The 19206-nt window shown below is 48.0% G+C and overlaps 1 protein-coding gene across 1 annotated transcript in view; it reads left to right on the top strand.

Moving 5' to 3' along the window:
* The window catches only part of LOC140722002 (uncharacterized), a gene marked incomplete at its 3' end in the record, with an annotated part of 36312 nt that extends 17112 nt beyond the window's left edge, over positions 1–19200 (top strand). Inside the window, 7 exon segments of the mRNA XM_073036817.1 lie at positions 1950–2227; positions 2447–2565; positions 14966–15160; positions 15252–15368; positions 18617–18794; positions 18945–19028; positions 19030–19200. Of these exon segments, the coding sequence (XP_072892918.1) occupies positions 1950–2227; positions 2447–2565; positions 14966–15160; positions 15252–15368; positions 18617–18794; positions 18945–19028; positions 19030–19200 (1142 nt within the window).
* Between the last annotated feature and the right edge of the window lie 6 nt (positions 19201–19206).

Genomic DNA, 19206 nt, shown 5'->3' with positions numbered 1-19206 from the left:
AGAGTTATAAAGTGTAATCATCTAATCGTACATTGTGCACTGTCTGATATTTCACGTCGTGGACTTGTACCGCTCACCTACGGTAACGATTTGTATGACAGAATTGATGGCTTTGTGCCAAGTTTGTGAATGATACGAAGATGGGTGAAGAGGTAATGTTGACGAAGAAGGGAGTTTATAGAAGGAATTGGGCGGATAGGAAAATGAGCAAAGAAGTGACATGGAATGCAACATAAGGATTTCAGCAAAGTCTCTGACAGGGTACTGCATGGTGAACTGGGATGAAAAGTTGGATCACTTGGGATCCAGGGCAAACTAGCTGGTTGGGTTGATTGAGGATGATGTTGGAAGATTGTCTTTCAGACTAGATCAGTTGCTCAACCACATGCAAATTGGTATAGGGTTAATAAGACCAGACAGCTAAAGATGTGGCTCAGAGATTAGTGAGGGAGAAGTAGGTTTGAATTATTAGGACATTGGCATCAGTATTGGGGAAGCAGCCTGAAATTAGATTCTTATACTTTTCTAAACTTATTCTTTATTCTGGAGAGTAAGCCAAACTGCAGAATAAAGAATAAGATGAAAAAGTTTATGGAGGTTTAAGAATTTAATTTTAGGCAACATGGAGACAAAGTTGAAAGGTTGGTGAAAATGGGACTAAAAGTGCAATATTTGTATTCACATAGTATACAAAATAAGGTAGATGATCTTACAGTGGAGTTAGAAATTGGCTGATATGACATTGCAAGCATCACTAAGTTGTGGCTGAAAGAAGATCATAGTTGGGAACTTAGTAAAATGAATTCAACAGTGGCTGGATGGGAGATGCCGGAGAGTAGTGGTGGATAACTGTTCGTCAGGTTGGAGGCCGGTGACTACTGGTGTGCCTCAGGGATCTGTACTGGGTCCAGTGTTGTTTGTCATATACATTAATGATCTGGATGATGGGGTGGTAAATTAGATTAGTAAGTATGCAGGTGATACTAAGATAGGTGGTGTTGTGAATAATAAAGTAGGTTTTCAAAGCTTGCAGAGAGATTTAGGCCAGTTAGAAGAGTGGGCTGAAAGATGGCAAATGGAGTTTAATGCTGATAAGTGTGAGGGCTACATTTTGGTAGGACTAATCAAAATAGGACATACATGGTAAATGGTAGGGCATTGAGGAATGCAGTAGAGCAGAGTGATCTAGCATAATGGTGCATAGTTCTTTGAAGGTGGAATCTCATGTGGATAAGGTGGTGAAGAAAGCTTTTGGTATGCTGGCCTTTATAAATCAGAGTATTGAGTATAGGAGTTGGGATGTAATGTTAAAATTGTACAGGGTATTGGTGAGACCAAATTTAGAGTATTGTGTACAGTTCTGGTCACCGAATTATAGGAAAGTTGTCAACAAAATAGAGAGAGTACAGAGTAGATTTACTAGAATGTTACCTGGGTTTCAGCACCTAAGTTAGGTTGAACAAGTTGAACAAGTTAGGTCTTTATTCTTTGGAGCGTAGAAGGTTGAGGGGGGACTTGATAGAGGTATTTAAAATTATGAGGGATATAGATAGAGTTGACGTGGATAGGCTTTTTTCCATTGAGAGTAGGGGATATTCAAACAAGAGGACATGAGTTGAGATTTAGGGGGCAAAAGTTTAGGGGTAACATGAGGGGGAACTTCTTTATTCAGAGATTAGTAGCTGTGTGGAACGAGCTTCCAGTAGAAGTGGTAGAGGCAGGTTCGGTATTGTCATTTAAAGTAAAATTGGATAGGTATATGGACAGGAAAGGAATGGAGGGTTATGGGCCGAGTGCAGGTCGGTGGGACAAGGTGAGAGTAAGCGTTCGGCACGGACTAGAAGGGCCGAGATGCCCTGTTTCCGTGCTGTAATTGTTATATAGTTGTAAGGCTCCTCCGAGACTTCCTGTTTGCCGATGATGCAGTTGTCGCAACTCACTCACTGCAGGATCTCACGGCCCACTCTGCGGACGCCTGCAGGGAGTTCGGCCTGAAGAAGACACGGGTGATGGGGCCAAAGACCTCGACGACAAGCCATCCATTAACACTGTTGACTGTGAGCTGGAAGTCATCCACGAATTTGCATACCTGGGCTCCACGATCTGGGATAACCAGTCACTCGAAAGCAAGATCGACGAGGGTATCGGAAAAGCAGCCGCGGACTTCTCAGGGTTGGCTAAGAGAGTCTGGGCCAACAACGGACTCACCGTGAACACCAAAGTCCAGGTGTTGAGCACTTTGCTGCGCGCCAGCGAGACTTGAACCCCTGTGCACGAAACAAGAGAAGCGACTCAACGCTTTCCAGATGTGCTGCCTCACCTGGGTATCACCTGGGAAGGCAAGGTCACTGACAACACGGCGCTGGAGAAAACAGACACCACTGCATGTTCACCTTCCTCAAACAGAGGCCTATGCGCTAACTAGGCCACGTCTTGCGCATGGCAGATGGGCGCCTACCAAAGGACCTTCTCTCTGGGGAGCTGGGGTCTGGAAGGAGGTCAACAGGAAGACCCCCAACTACGCTACAAGGACAGCTGCCTCGGCATTCTGCTGTACGCAGTGTGGTGAGGTCTGTCGCTCCCACATTGGACTCCACAGTCACTGCAGACGCAAACCCCCCTGGGATTGACGGCTGCCGACGGCCATACCAGGCAGCGCGTGGCAGGCATCCGGGGCTTTGAGTCAAAAAACTTTACCCCTCACATCCCCGTTGAACCTGCCCTCTCTCGCCTTCAATGGATGCCCTCTGGTATTAGACGTTTCAACCCTGGAAAGCAGATACTCCCTTGTCCACTCTATCTATGGCTCTCATAAACTTGTAAACCTCCATCAGATCTCCCCTCAGCCTCCGCCGCTCCAGAGAAAACGACCCAAATTTGTCCAGCGTCCCGTGATAGCGCATGCCCTCTGAACCAGTCAGCATCCCTCTTCAAAGTCAGCGTCCCTCTTCAAAAGTACCTCTTCTGCACCCTCTCCAAAGCCTCAGCATCCCTCCTAAAGTGGGGTGACCAGAACTGTGCACAGTACTCCAGATGCTGCCTAACCAGAGATTTATAAAGTTGCAACATAACCTCTTGACATCTGAAATCAATGAGTCAACTTATTAAAAACAAGCACTCCCTAAGCCTTCTTAACTACTTCATCAACCTGTGGAGCCACTTTCAAGGAGATATGGACTCGGATCCCAAGATCTCTCCGCTCAGCAGCACGGTTAAGGATCTTGCCCCTAATGGGGTATTGTCTCCTTGTGTGGTGCCCTGGTTTGAGACATCGCTTTGTTTTGTTAGGCTGTCTGGTATTTTATTTTCTTGCAGAATTTATGGAAATGCAACACATGTTCCCTGGAATGACCATTTAATGGAAAATGAAAACTATGAGTTTTTCATTCTTGCAGTTTCAATTTTTTTTTAAAAATAGTTGATTAGGGTTGGGCTTATTGGATTGGCCAATAGAGGGTATCTTGTTAAATTATTTTTTGAGTGAGCGCTTGATCGAAGAAGGAGAATGGAAACGCACAACAAACATCTGTGAGGAACATTCACAGAATCGGTTTGGAAGGACAGATACTGACGTCGGGAAATCCTCGCGCAGTTCAATGGCCTCGCAGAAGGAGGTGCAGATAACTACTACACACGGCATTGAAGAAAGTTTGACACCTTTTCTTAGGTGGAAGTTGTGTGAATATTCGTTTCCCTGGGGCGGGTTCTCCAGCACAAAACCGTTTCAGTACCGTGAGTAAATTATATCTGTTCCGTATATAGAAAATAGGTATTTATTTTGTATTATATAGCACTATTGTGTTAATTTAAAATACTTTGTCAATACAATCTGTCGTGGACATGCCAGGAAAAGGTGTTTCCAATTAACTGTTCTTAGTTCCTAACTAATACGTTGTTCCTAACTAACTAACTAGTATGTTGGGTACGATAGGGTCTTTAAAGAGACCCCTGGACAGGTACATGGAGTTTAGAAACATAGAGGGCTGTGGGTAGCCCTAGGTAATTTCTAAGGTAAGGACATATTCGGCACAGCTTTGTGGGCTGAAGGGCCTGTATTGTGCTGTAGGTTTCCTATGTTTCTATGTTGCCCTGCTCCAGTTTAAAACTCCCCTGCAAGGACTGTACCTAACCTCACCTAGAGTTGTCCTGAACGTTAAGGAGTTGTGGTCACTCCTTAGCTCACTGAAAGGTCAGTCGCCTGTCCAGATTCATTACCCAACACCAGGTCCAGCATGGACCCTCCTCTCGTTGGACTGTCCATATACTGTTTTACGAAACCTCACTTTGCAAGTTCTGCTCTACCTAAACCCATTGCACTAAGGAGGTCCCAGTTTATGTTGGGGAAGTTGAAATCTCCCAGGTCAGCAACCCTATTATTTTAACACATTACTCAATCTGATTGCATGTCTGTTTTTCAATATCCCGGTGGCTATGGGGGGTGTGTCTAGTGTGATTGCACCCTTTCCTATTCCTTGAGTTCTGCCCAAATGGACTCAAAAACTGACCTCTCCATTGTGTTTCACCTGAGTGCGACTGTGATATTGTCCCTGATTAGTTCTGTGACACACCCCCCCCCCCCTCCCCACCGCCATTTTTACCTCCTCCTCTATCTTTCCTAAAACATCGAAAGCCTGGTACATTAATCGCCCGTTCCTGCCCCTCTCTCCACCAAGTTTCAGTAATGGCCACAATATCGTAGTTTCATGTACTCAGCTGGGAAAAAGACCTTGGCAATTGTGGACTAAAACGCTTGAGCATATAGGTATTAAGAAAGAGGGTGTGCTGAAGCTTTTGAAAAGCGTTAAGTTAGGTAAGTCACCGGAACCGAATGAGATATACCCCCACGCTACTGTGGGAAGTGAGGGGGAGATTGCTGAGCCTCCTGCGATGATCTTTGCATCATCAATGAGGACGGTAGAAGTACTAGAGGATCAGAGGGCTGAATATGTTGTTCCCTTGTTGCAGAAAGGGAGTGGAGATAACTCAGGAAATTACAGACCAGTGCGTCTGACTTCAGTGGTGGGCAAGATGTTGGAGAAGATCCTGAGAGGCAGGATTTATGAGCATTTGGAGAGCACTATTTTGATTAGGGATAGTCAGCATGGCTTTGTCAAGGGCAGGTCATGCCTTATGAGCCTGATTGAATTCTTTGAAGATGTAACAAAACACAGTGATGAAGGTAGAGCAGTGGGTGTAGTGTATATGGATTTCAGTAAGGCATTTGATAAGGTTCCCCATGCAAGGCTCCTTCAGAAAGTAAGGAGGCATGGGATCCAAGGGGACCTTGCTTTGTGGATCCGGAATTGGCTTGCCCACAGAAGGCAAAGGGTGGTTATAGATATTTTTGCATGGAGGTTAGTGACCAGTGGTGTGCCTTGGGGATCTGTTGTGGGACCCATCCTCTTTCTGATTCTTATAAATGATCTGGATGAAGAAGTAGAAGGGTGGGTTTAGTAAGTTTGCTGACGACACTCAGGTTGGGGGAGTCGTGGGTAGTGCGGAGGGCTGTCAGAGGTCACAGCAAAACATCGATGGAGTTCAACCCAGATACGTGCAAAGTGGTTCATTTCGGCAGGTCAAATTTGATGACAGAATACAATATTAATGGTAAGACTCGGCAGTGTGGAGGATCAGAGGGATCTTGAGGTCCGAGTCCACAAGACGCTCAAAGCTGCTGTGCAGGTTGACAGCGTTGTTAAGAAGGCGTCTGGTGTGATGGCCTTCATCAACCGTGGGATCGAGTTCAAGAGCCGTGAGGCAATGTTACAGCTATGAAAGACCTTGGTCAGGCCCCATTTGGTTTCATTTCTGGTGATCTCACTACAGGAAGGATGTGGATACTATAGAAAGGGTGCAGAGGAATTTACAAGGATGTTGCCTGGATTGGGGAGAGTGTCTTATGAGAATAGGTTGAGTGAACTTGGCCTTTTCTCCTTGGAGCGACAGAGGATGAGAGGAGACCTGATAGAGGAGTATAAGATGATGAGAGGCATCGATCGTGTGGATAGCCAGAGGCTTTTTTGCCGGGGCTGAACTGGCTAACGCGAGGGGGCATCATTTTAAAGAAGTCGGTACAGAGGGGATGTCAGGGGTGAGTTTTTCCACACAGAGTGGTGGGTGCGAGGAACGCACCGTCGACCTGTAATGTGCTGTCAATTTCTACGTTTTATGTTCCATGATAGAGGTCTAGAAAAGTACGAGGGGTAAAGCTAGGGTAAATGGTGAGGGGCATCGATCATGTGGAAAGCCAGAGGCCTTTTCACAGGACTGAAATGGCTAGCACAAGGTGGCATAGTTTTAAGGTGCTTGGAAATGTCAGGGGTACGTGTTTCACACACAAAGTGGTGGGTGTGTGGAATTCACTGCCGATGGTTGTGGTGGGGGCAGATACCATAGGGTCTTTTCAGAGGTACGTGGAGCTTAGAAAAATAGAGGGCGATGCAGTAGGGAAATTCTAGAGGCAGTTTCTAGAGTAGGTTACATGGTCGGTACAGTATTTGGGCCGAAGGGCCTGTAATGTGCTATACGTTCTATATTCTATATAATGAGCCATGCTCTTAAGTTCATCACCCTTATTGATAACAGTCCCAGCGTTAAAATATACACAATTCAAACTATCCAGCCAACATGCCTATTATTTTGACTTTCGATGCTTTCCCCGACATCTACCTTCTGGTCCGATTCTTTCCTTAGTGACCAGCTAATCCTGCCCCCTGCCCCCTGCAAAACTAGTCTAATCTCTCCGGAGCAGTATGGGCAGACCTCACGGCCGGGATCTTGGCTTTCCCCCGTTCCTCTTGTGCAGGTCGCCCCTTCCCCAGGAAAGGTCCCAACCATCCAAGAAGTTGAAAATCGCATCTGCTCCCCCTGTACCATGTCCTCAGCCCCTCCATTCATCCCTACTGTCACCCCATTCCTATCTGCGCTGGCGGAGACCGGCACGGAGTCCCGGAGAAGCAAGGCAAAGCAGCATGGATTTCACGGACCCTATACAAGTTACAGAGTTGGAGATGTTTGTTCTCTGGTAAATTAGGGCGGGTAAGTGCCCAGGGCCTGAGAAGGTGTTCCCTTTGGAACCTGTGGGAGGGAGGAGGAGAAACTGCAGGGGCTCTGACATCCTTAGCGACAGGTGGGACACCAGGGGACGGAGGACAGCCGATGTCCCACTTGTTTGAGAAAGTCGTGGGAAGGTATTCTGAGAGACTGGATATATGAGCATTTGGATTGACGTGGACTGAAGAGGGGCAGCGGCGTGGATCCATGCGTGCCAACCAATTTTACAGAGCTTTTTGAGAAAGTTACCAGGGCAGTGGATGAAGGCAAGGCAGAGTGGATGCTGTCTCCATGGACTTTAGCAGGACATCTGGCAAAGATCCCACATGGGTGGCTGGCCGAGAAGTTTCAGTCGCCTGGCATTCAAGGTGAGATAGTAAATTAGATTAGACAATGGCCTTGTGGGAGAAGCCAGCGAGTGGTAGTATAGTGTTGCCTCTCCGACTGGTGGCCTGTGACTATCGGTGTGCTGCGGGGGGGATCGGTGCTGGGTCCGTTGTTGCCTGTATCAGTGATCTGGATGATGTGGTTCACTGGGTCTTCAAAAACGTGTGTGGATGAAACCAGGATTCGGGGGTACACGCTGGACAGGAAGGAAGACTACCGATGCTTGCAGTGGGATCTGGACCGGCTAGAAAAGTGTCGGGACGGAATTTAATGCGGACCAGTGTGAGGTGCTCTACTTTGGTAGAGACAACCAGGGCGAGTCCTACACAGTGACAGGGTAGGGCACTAAGGAGTGTGGTGGAACAAAGCGATCTGGCTTGACTGGTCCTTAGCTCATTGAGAGTGGCGTCGCAGAGAGGCAGGGTTGTAAAGAAAGCTTTCACGAATTTTAGCGGAGGGGATGGGATGTTATCTTTGATAGATAGATAGATAGATACTTTATTCATCCCCATGGGGAAATTCAACTTTTTTTTCCAATGTCCCATACACTTGTTGTAGCAAAACTAATTACATACAATACTTAACTCAGTAAAAAATATGATATGCATCTAAATCACTATCTCAAAAAGCATTAATAATAGCTTTTAAAAAGTTCTTAAGTCCTGGCGGTTGAATTGTAAAGCCTAATGGCATTGGGGAGTATTGACCTCTTCATCCTGTCTGAGGAGCATTGCATCGATAGTAACCTGTCGCTGAAACTGCTTCTCTGTCTCTGGATGGTGCTATGTAGAGGATGTTCAGAGTTATCCATAATTGACCGTAGCCTACTCAGTGCCCTTCGCTCAGCTACCGATGTTAAACTCTCGAGTACTTTGTTGCGTAACACATTGGCGAGACCTCGTTTGGAGCACAGTTGTGCAGTTTTGGCCACCTTACCTGCAGGAAGGAAATGAAATACCCGCCCCTGGATATGACAACCTTACGGGACTGACGCACAAGTACTATTACTACCAATAAATTCACAAATATAGACAGACAGACACATACTTTATTGATCCCGAGGGAAACTGGGTTTCGTTACAGCCGCACCAACCAAGAATATAGCAATATAAAACCATAAATAATAAGTAAGATATGCCAAGTAAAATAAGTCCAGGACCAGCCTACTGGCTCACTGATAAGGTGCACTTGCGACGCAAGTTAAAAGGTAAAATGGCATGATGCTCCTAGCACTTCATACGTAGTGAGACCCAGGTGGTGGCCGGCGGTTCATCAGTTTTATGGCCTGGGGAGTAAGCTGTTCCCCACCCTGACATCCTACCTACAAGGAGGTTTAATTCACGAGGATGTTGCTTGGGCTGGAGGACCTGAATGACAAGGGAAGATTAGAACTGTAGCCATTGGAAAATAGGAGACTCGGGGGGGGGATGTTTGATAGAGGCATACAAAATCATCAGGGGTATAAATTGCGTAGACGCAAGTAGGCTTTTTTCCACTCTGCGGTTGGGAGGGAGAGCAAGAGCCCAGAGCTTAAGGGTTGAGGGGCGAAAAGTTCGAGAGGAGCATGAGGGGCGGCTTTCTTCACTCGGAGGGTGGCGAGAGAGTGTGGAGTGAGCTGCCAGTGCAGGTGGGGCAAGCGAGCTCCGTTTCAGGATTTAAGGGGTGTTTAGGCAGGCAGGGGGATGAAGCCAATGATCGATAGGACCAGGCAGATGAAATGTTTGGCACGGACTAGAAGGGCTGAAGGGCCTATTTCTGTGCTGTACTGTTCTGTGACTCTTAAGAAACAATGGCCTCACTGGCCTGAGGGATCCAGCACCAGATGATATTCAAAAAATATGTCTCTCAAAGAACCAAAAGCGACGAGCTTGTTTACCCCGAACCGCTCTACGAGGGGTGATTGATACGTCCGTGGCCTAAGGTAGAAGGAGTCAGTTTTAGAAAACCTAGCGCATTTATTTTTCAACATAGTCCCCTCCTACATTCGCACACTTAGTCCAGCGGTCGTGGACCTCCAGAAAGTGTCCACAGATGGGTGATTGATAAGTTCGTAGCCTGAGGTGGAAGGGGATGATTTATACAGCTCTCGTTACGTGCACGTGCAGGTCAACTCTTTGAGTGATTGTGCAGAAAGTTTGAAGTTAATAACTCATCTCTTTCTACCTTAAGCCACGAACGTATCAATCACCCCTCCTGACTTACAGCCTAATTCACTGGAAGTTTGGACCCAGCGTTTTCTCTCAGGCCTCAGTCTCCACTGTTCCCATTGGTTCCCAAGGTCTGGACATCAGCTGCTTTTGGCCACCGGACCTGATCTCAGTGTCCCACTTCAACTGCTTGAGTGCGGAAGATGCAGCATATGTTTTCAAGCGAGATAAACTTGCGGAAAACCTTTTCACCAGAGTTACGGATCCTCAGGTTTAGACAGCTGTGCCTGGGAGGCCCAGCGCACCGTTCCCAGAAACTTGCGTCCGCAGAACACCCACGCCTTCGGCGCAACTTTGGATTCTCACACTTGATTTGCAGAGATACTGCATTCCTAAGCTCAGAGACTTCTGGGTAAGAACAGTGCCATTGAAGGCATTGCTTCCCCTCTACCAAGCTGATCAATACATTTTATGAAATCTCAGTAGCCAGTTTAACTCAGCAAGCAATATTCTCAACGTCAACAGGCATTGTTGTTGTGTTCTTTATATGTACCGTGGGTTACTAATTACAAACAATATTCTGGAAGAATAAAACCTTTTATTCAACAGCAACAAAAGCACGTTTCTTACAGAGCCATGTTTCTCGATCATTACATCATTTCTGCGCGTGCTCAGTACTCTGCCCAATCAACAGTGCCATTGAAAGCATTGCTTCCCCTCTAGCAAGCCGGTCAATACATTTTATGGAATCTCAGTAGCCAGTTTAACTCAGCAAGCAATATTCTCAACGTCAACAGGCATTGTATCAACAATCAAAATTAACCTAATTTTACTCTGTCAATCAGCATCCAGCTGCTGCTACCCTGACACTGCATACCTCAACTGTTTCCCTGCTCCTCATCTTATCTTCTTACCCCTACCACTGTCCGGAGCCCCACGCTGTGCCCTAGGCTAACCTGTCTCTGGTCGCAACTCTGCCCCGCTGAACATGGTTCCTCATTCTGCTTTCAGAATTTAGGGGGCAGCAGTGCATTCTAACAACAATAATCAGGTTAGCTACCAACGTCATTCTTCCTCGGCTCAACGATTTGTCGGACGTAACTGCAGTCAGCCATCTTCTTCAGTCTGCGGAAAGTCACGCAGGAGGTTCAAGGAAAAACTCTTCACCCACAGAGTGGTGACTGTTTGGAACCCATCACCCACAGGGAGAGTGAGAGGGGAACAGTAGGGATGGATTGAAAAGGACTGTCGTGAAACAGAAACACTGGCAGGGGCCAGCTGGGCTGAGTTGACTCCCTACTGTACACTGGGTGTGTTAGAAATTCACTAAGTACCAGAGATGAAGTTTAAAAAATATAACCGGTTTATTTTTCACAAATCCAGAACATTAACCTGCAGTCCCATTAAAGGTGCTCCCTCCCACACCCAGTGACCAGGCAGCAAAACTGGGTTTGATGAACAGCTGCAATAATTGTAGACTTCGGCACAAAAAAAAAAATCACTTTTGAAATGAACTCTGGATTCAGCAACAGTGATGGCTGAATATCAAGCACAGTGCTCACTTAAACCGTTTCCCCATGTGTGAACTCGGCAGTGCGTCACAAAGTGGGATGACTGAGTGAATCTCTTCCCACATTCGGAGCAGGAGAATGGTCTCTCCCCAGTGTGAACTTGCTGGTGTGTCTGCAAGTTGGATGATCGAGTAAGTCCCTTCCCACAGTCCGAGCAGGAGATTGGTCTCTCCCCAGTGTGAACAGACTGGTATGCCAGTAGGTCAGATGAGTGAGTGAATCCCTTGCCACGGTCAGAGCAGGAGAATGGTCTCTCCCCAGTGTGAACAGACTGGTATGCCAGTAGGTCAGATGAGTGAGTGAATCCCTTGCCACGGTCAGAGCAGGAGAATGGTCCTCTGCTCGTGTGAACTGACTGTTTCATTGTTGTGTCCACGGCTGGGCTGAGTGAGTGAGTGTCTTCCCACACACGGAGCGAGTGAACAGCCTCTCACGGCTGTGACTTTCCTGACGCCTCTTCCGGCCGGACGACTGAGTAGATCCTGTCCCGTACACAGAGCAGGTGAATGGCCTCTCCCCACTTCTGAAATCATTGGTGACTCTGCTGGTCAGCTGAGATGGAAAATCCCCTCCCACATACAGGGCAGGTGAATGGCCTCTCCACACTGCGAACTCACTGGTGTGCCTGCGGGTCGGCTGAGAAAGAGAAATCCCTTCCCATATATGAGAGAAGAAGAATCTTGTAATTCATAGTCAGATTTTTATTTGTGCTGAGTTCTGCAATTATTGCAGCTGTTCATCAAACCCAGTTTTGCTGCCTGGTCACTGGGTGTGGGAGGGAGCACCTTTAATGGGACTGCATCAAGTAGTGAATCCCTCCTACAATCAGTGCAGTTGAAGAACTGATCCCCAGTGAACAAATGCTGGTGTGTTCTCAGCACCCCCGGTGCTCCAGTGGATTTCACTGAGTCACAACAGAAAACTTCATTTCAGACACAAAACACATTTCCAGCTGAGATGAGAACCTCCTTCATCTCCCAACATCAACAACTGATATACTGGTTTCACAAAGGAAATATATGGTCAATCCTTAGATATCCAGACAGGGACAGCAAAACTGATGTGCTGTTATGTTTGGGATTCCCGTTCACAAATTATTTGTCATTTGTAACCTGTAAAAAGATAAACAAGAGACATCAATGGGTGAAAGACGGCATTTCAGATTAAATAATTTCAGTCTCTATAAGCAAGTAGTGCATAACTAGTTTCCCCCCCCCCCCCCCCAAAGATGGAGAAATGTAGTGGTGGTTAACAGTGTTCTTCTGCCACGTGGGAGGAGTTCGCATACCGCGGTCAGGGTTGTCAAGGAAGTTCAGTTTAGTATCCCGCATGCTGCTGTACTGGTGTGCTCTGCACTGACCCCGAATGACGAACACAACGCGGTGTCAGAAGTGGTCGATCGTCGATGAACCAAAGCTACAAGCCCAGTGAGATCCTCAACAAGGCAGAATTTACAGTAAGACTGCTCTTGTTCACATCTATCTACGAGAAATAGCCAGAGACTTGTCTTCCCGAACTGCCTCTGCCAGTTCGCTAATTGTGTGCACCATGAGGCGTGAGCTGAAAAAGGGGCCAGGGTTGCTAGGCAACGTGTTTAAGCTCCACCCACAGGTAGACATATTGTAACAATCTGTGAGCCACTAGCCTGGGGAGGTGCAGAGAGACACAGACAGAGCCGAGAAGTCAGTCAAACTCTCAGGGAGAGAAAAGAAGACTTCTGTTATTGCTATTGAGGGGGTGCAGCGTAGGTTCACGAGGTTAATTCCCGGGATGGCGGGACTGTCGTATGTTGAAAGATTGGAGCGACTGGGCTTGTATACACTGGAATTTAGAAGGATGAGAGGGGATCTGATTGAGACATATAAGATTATTAAGGGATTGGACACGCTGGAGGCAGGAAGCATGTTCCCGCTGATGGGCGAGTCCAGAACTAGAGGCCCCAGTTTAAGAATAAGGGGTAGGCCGTTTAGAACAGTGATGCGGAGAAACTTTTTCACCCAGAGAGTGGTGGATTTGCGGAATGCTCTGCCCCGGAAGGCAGTGGAGGCCAATTCTCTGGATGCATTCAAGAGAGAGTTAGGTAGAGCTCTTGTAGATAGCGGGGTCAAGGGATATGGGGAGAGGGTAGGGACGGGGTTACTGATTGTGTATGATCAGCCATGATCACGGTGAATGGCGGTGCTAAGGGCCGAATGGCCTACTCCTGCACCTATTGTCTATTGTTATCCAAATGAATAAAATAATAAACAGGAAAAATGGAGCAAATACCTGTGGTGCCTACATCTACTCACCTAACAAATAAAATCCTCCAAGTCATTTGATTTCTCTAAACTTTGAGAGATGGCTCAGGCACTGAGTGATTTAGGATTGCAAGCAATCCCACCCCTGGTTGAAGAAGATCAACAAGTTTAACACACTGAAACACTACGTGGGTGACAAGGCAGATGACGCGTCGTGGGTGGATTAGGACTGCCGGGTGCTCAGAACAGGAAGGGCAAACCAGTGAATGAGAAACTAAAAGAATATTTCACAGGAAAGCGAAATGTGATATATGAGAGGGAAAGTCCAACTCCAGGAAACAGGGGACAGATGAAAGTGTAAATGACTTCATCACAGCATTATATGCCCCGTCAGACATCTGAGAGGTGAGCTAATTGGAGACAAGATTGCTGTCTGCCTGCTCGACGCCAAATTGTCAGCGGAACTACAGTTGCAGGGAAATCTCACACTAGAGGAAGCGATTACTATGGTCAGGCAGAGTGATAATGCTTGTCAATAACAGGCAGAGGCCAGGCACGAAGAAGCTGAAGCTGTACAAGAAAGGGTTCAAACAGGACGCAGTCAGAAAGAGGTGACAGCAGAGCTCGGCTCACACAAAACAGACACGGAAACAAATAATGGGTAAAATGGCCAGCTGCAGATGCGGCAGGTCTCCATCCCACGTCAAAGAGCAAAATAACTGAAATGCCACCAATGCCAACATAAAAGCAAATGTCACTGAAAAATAGTTCTTCAGGAGTTCGAAGAAGACCATGATTCAGTCCCACAAGAGAGAGAGCTCTCACTCAAATAGACAAAGCGGTGTACAACGGTTCAGTTCGTCAGGTTGGAAGGAACCCAGACGAATACAAGATGTTGCTCCTGCACCCTGAGGGTGGCTTCATCAGCGGATGCACCTCCACACCATCCTCCTCAAGCAGGAGTTCCTGGTGCCCAGTCATTTTAAAATCCGATTCCCATTCCCGTCCAGTGTGTTGATCCGAGGCCTCCACTAGTGGCCAGGTGAGGCCACCGTCCGAAGTGAGGAGCAACACTTTATATTCCGTCTGGGTACCCTCCAACCTGATGGCATAAATATTGGCTTCTCCTTCCAGCAAACACCCCCCCAACACTTCCTCTCTTCTCATCTTTACTTCTCACCTGCCTGTTGCTTCACCCTGGGACCCCTCCTCTTTAATCTCTCTCCTGGGGTTGTGCTGGCACGTGGCCAAGCGGTTAAGGCTTTGGGCTGGGGATCTGAAGGTCGTTAGTTCGAGCCTCACTCAGCTGAGGCAGCGTGTGTGTCCTTGAGCAAGGCACTTAACCGCACACCGCTCCCGCACGTTTACAGCCCAGTGGCGGCGGTTGGTGCAGTATGGACAAGACAAGACTCTCCTTTCCTATCGGATCCTTTCTTCTCCAGCCCTGGACCTTTTTCCCCAGCCACCTGGCTTCACCTAACACCCTCCAGCTAGCCTCTTTTCCCCCTTCCCGTATCTACTGTACATATTTTTTTTTAATTCTGGCATCTTCCCCCTTTCTTCTCAGTGCTGAAGAAGGGTATCAGCCTGAAACTGCAACTGTTTATCTTTTTTCTGTGGGCTCCGCCCGAACGGCTGAATTCCTCCCGCATTTTGGTTTGATCACCAAGCGATCAAACGCGCATGCGCAAGGGGCGCACCGCGTTCCGGGAGGTCGCGCATGCGCTCAGTGGTCAAAAGGCTCCCGGAGACTCGGCAGCAGGTAGGAGCGCGGCTCCGGGCGAGATCGTTATCGGCAGCGGCGTCCGAACCGCGTCTCCGGGATAATTACTGTGAGCTCCGGACACACCCAGGATCCGCATCCCGGGCCAGTCCCGGTCCCTTTTCCTCTCTCTCGACCCCACGGTCCGCACCCGGGCCCCAGGGGGAGCTTTCCGCGAAGGTGGCGGCGCCCTCTCTGAGGCGCATGCGTACCGCCGGGACCGTGGCGGATAGACGAGTCTCTCGCACGTGGGGATTTCTGGGTAAGGGAACAGCCATGAGTGACGCTCCCCCAGCGCTTTCCCCGCCAGTTCACAGGGCATGTTCCAAAGGGCAGCGTGAGGGAATGGGAGCAGACGGATCTTCCAGCTATCTAAACCCAAGGATTAGGAACTCTGAATGAAAATATAATTCCGAATTAATCTCCGATAAGGAGTGTACCCTCCAGTCAATGAAAATGGCAATTGGTGCTGCACGAAAGAAAAGCAAAATTCTTCCATCTGCTTTACTTCTTGAGAGAATCACTTCTGGTCTAACTCCTCTTGCATTGGACCTGTGGCTGTGTGGCTAAGCATAGCTCCAGCAGCGTATTCAATTTTGCTGATGACGCCACTTTTGTGGGCCGAATCGAAGTCAGCACACAGGAGGGAGGTCGAAAATTCAGTCGAGTCACACCTCTTGATGAAGGAAGGGTCTTGGCCCGAAAGGTCCACTGTTTCTTAATTTCTATCGATGCTGCCCGACCTGCTGAGTTCCTCCAGCTTTTTGCTGCCTTGATTTCCAGAATCTGCAGGCTTTCTCATGTTGACTGCCCAGGCCTCATCACAGGCCGAGATGCGGAGAGGTTTAGCAGCTTTAAATTCCCGGGTATTGCTGTGTGGGGCAGTTGTGAAGAAGTCACGGCAGTTCCTCTGCTTTGGAGTTTGTGGAGATACAGCGTGACACTTGAAACTTCGACCAACTTCCTTCGATGTGTAGTGGAGAGTATATTGACTGGCTGCATCATGGTGTGGCGTGGAAACACCAATTCATTTGAACAGAAAATCGTACAAACTGTAGTGTATTCGGCCCAGTAAAGTCCTTCCAACCGTCGGGCACGTCTGCATGAAACACTGTCACAGGAAAGCAGCACCCGTCTTCAGGGATCCTCACCACCCAGGACGTGCTCTCTTCTCACTACTGCCAACGGAGAGGGGTTCAAGAGCCTCAGGACTGGCCCCACCAGTTTCAAGGAAAGTTACTACCGCACAGCCACCAGGCTCTTGAGCAGGAGGGGCTACACTCATTTACCCATCCGTTGAGATGTTCCCGTAACCAATGACCTCACTTTGAGGACTTTGTATCCCGTTATGTGACGTTCTCGTTATTTATTGCTGTTCCTTTATAGTTGCATTTGCACAGTTTGTACAGGAGTGGATCTTCCGTTGGTCCTATTACCCTGTGCTATAGACCCTGCTAAGCCTTTTAAATCTTGGAGACACAGAGCTGACCGAAAGGTAGCTCTTTTTACGCATTGCTGCTCGCTGACTGGTTGCTCCTGAAATCAAAGAGACTGCCGTGAAACTCTGCCTTTGAAGTCCCAATAGCCACCCTGATTTTAAAAAAGTACCTCTTTTTCATGCACCCCTGGTGTGGATTGTCCAACTCCCATTCTTAGGGAAAAAAAAGGAAAAATTAGGTTCCTATTTCACCTTGCGATGCCCTAATCGCAAACGATCGTGGTGCACGCCTGCCCGACTACTGTTCCGTTGGTGAATTGGTCTGCGACCCGAACACCTTCTCCGCTCCTGAGCGGCGACGAAGGTTTTCCTCACGCTGCATTGCCTCACAATCTCTCACTTTGTCGAAGTCCGGTAAGTGAGGTTGGAGAAGGGAAGGAAGAACGGGCCGGCTTGTCGTCTGTCTCCGTCACATCGACGGCTCTGGTGGGCTGCAGCCGTTCGCAAGAGGTGCGGAGTGAGAAGCTAAGCGGTGCTTTGCAGGGCTCTTTTGCCTTCAGTAGGAGGCTTCTCCATTTGCCTGTGGGTATCGTGGGCTGCTTGTCTGGTGTTTGAACTCAAAGCTGTTGCTAGAGTCTTTGAGTTCAAACACCAGACAAACAGCCCACAGTACTTCAAGGACTCCGTAGAACCGTAGAACATTACAGCACAGAAACAGGCCTTTCAGCCCTTCTTGGCTGTGCCGAACCATTTTTCTGCCTAGTCCCACTGACCTGCACCCGGCCCATATCCCTCCAAACCCCTCTCATCCATGTACCTGTCCAAGTTTTTCTTAAATGTCAAAAGTGAGCCTGCATTCACCACTTCATCTGGCAGCTCATTTCACACTCTCACCGTTCTCTGTGTGAAGAAGCCCCCCCCCCCAATGTTCCCTTTAAACTTTTCTCCCTTCACCCTTAACCCACGTCCTCTGGTTTTTTCCTCCCCTCACCTCAGTGGGAAAACCCTGCTTGAATTCACTCTATCTATACCCATCGTAATTTTATACACTTCTATCAAATCACCCCTCATTCTCCTACGCTCCAGGGAATGAAGTCCTAACTTATTCAACCTTTCTCTGTAACTCAGTTTCTCAAGTCCCGGCAACATCCTTGTAAACCTTCTCTGCACTCTTTCAACCTTATTAATATCCTTCCTGTAATTAGGTGACCAAAACTGCACACAATACTCCAAATTCGGTCTCACCAATGTCTTATCCAACCTCACCATTACATTCCAACTCTTATACTCAATACTTTCATTTATAAAGGCCAATGTACCAAAAGCTCTCTTTACGACCCTATCTACCTGTGGCGCCACTTTTAGGGAATTATGTACCTGTACTCCCAGATCCCTCTGTTCTACTGCACTCCTCAGTGTCCTACCATTTACTCTGTATGTTCTACCTTGGTTTGACCTTCCGACACTTGTCCGCATTAAACTCCATCTGCCATTTTTCAGCCCATTTCTCCAACTGGTCCAAATCCCTCTGCAAGCTTTGAAAACCTTCCTCACTGTCCACTACACCTGCTATCTTTGTCTCATCAGCAAATTTGCTGATCCAATTTGCCACATTATCATGCAGATCATTGATATAGATGGCAAATAACAATGGACCCAGCACTGATCCCTGTGGCATACCACTAGTCACAGGCCTCCACTCAGAGTAGCAATCCTCCATTACCACTGTCTGGCTTCTCCCATTGAGCCAATGTCTAATCCAATTTACTACCTCTCCATGTATACCTAGCAACTGAATCTTCCCGACTATCCTCCCATGCGGGACCTTGTCAAAGGCCTTACTGAAGTCCATGTATACAACATCCACTGTCTTCCCTTCATTTGCTTTCCTGGTAACTTCCTCGAAAAACTCTAATAGATTGGTTAAACATGACCACAACTGATTGTACGAGGATTTCACTGCGTCTTGACAACTGACTTACGAATTGACAGATTCTCCTCCTCTCGTCTGTGGGAAGGATTTTCTCTCTCAGCCGACCCTCGGCCACGCCAGTCAGTTCGCCGTTCACCTGCTCCGTGTGTGGGATTGGAACTGAAGGAACGTCAGAAGACTTACAGCACAGAGAGTCTGTTCACTCGCTCCGTGTGTGGGCAGAGAGTCACTCATTCAGACCGGCTGCAGGCACGCTGATGAGTGTACAAGGAGAGAGACTCTTCAGCTGGTGTGTGTGTGTGTGTGTGTGTGTGTGTGTGTGTGTGTGTGTGTGTGTGTGTGTGTGTGTGTGTGTGTGTGTGTGTGTGTGTGTGAAGCAGCTTACTCGGTAGACTGATTTTGTGATACACAAGAGCGTGCACACCGGGGAGAGGCCGTTCACCTGTTCAGTCTGCGGGAAGGGTTTCACCCACTCATCCAGTCTACGGAAGCACCGGGTCTGTTCACACCGGGGAGAGGCCGTTCACCTGCTCAGACTGTGGGAGGGCCTTCAATCGGTCACTTCAACTGAGGGTGCACCGGTCAGTCCACACCGGGGAGAGGCCGTTCACCTGCTCAGACTGTGGGAAGGGATTCACTCGGTTGTCCGACCTGCTGGTGCACCAGCGAGTTCAC

The sequence above is a fragment of the Hemitrygon akajei genome, unplaced genomic scaffold (genome assembly GCF_048418815.1).
Source record: "Hemitrygon akajei unplaced genomic scaffold, sHemAka1.3 Scf000067, whole genome shotgun sequence".
Lineage (NCBI taxonomy): Eukaryota > Metazoa > Chordata > Chondrichthyes > Myliobatiformes > Dasyatidae > Hemitrygon > Hemitrygon akajei.
This window is presented reverse-complemented; position numbering and strand designations above follow the sequence as displayed.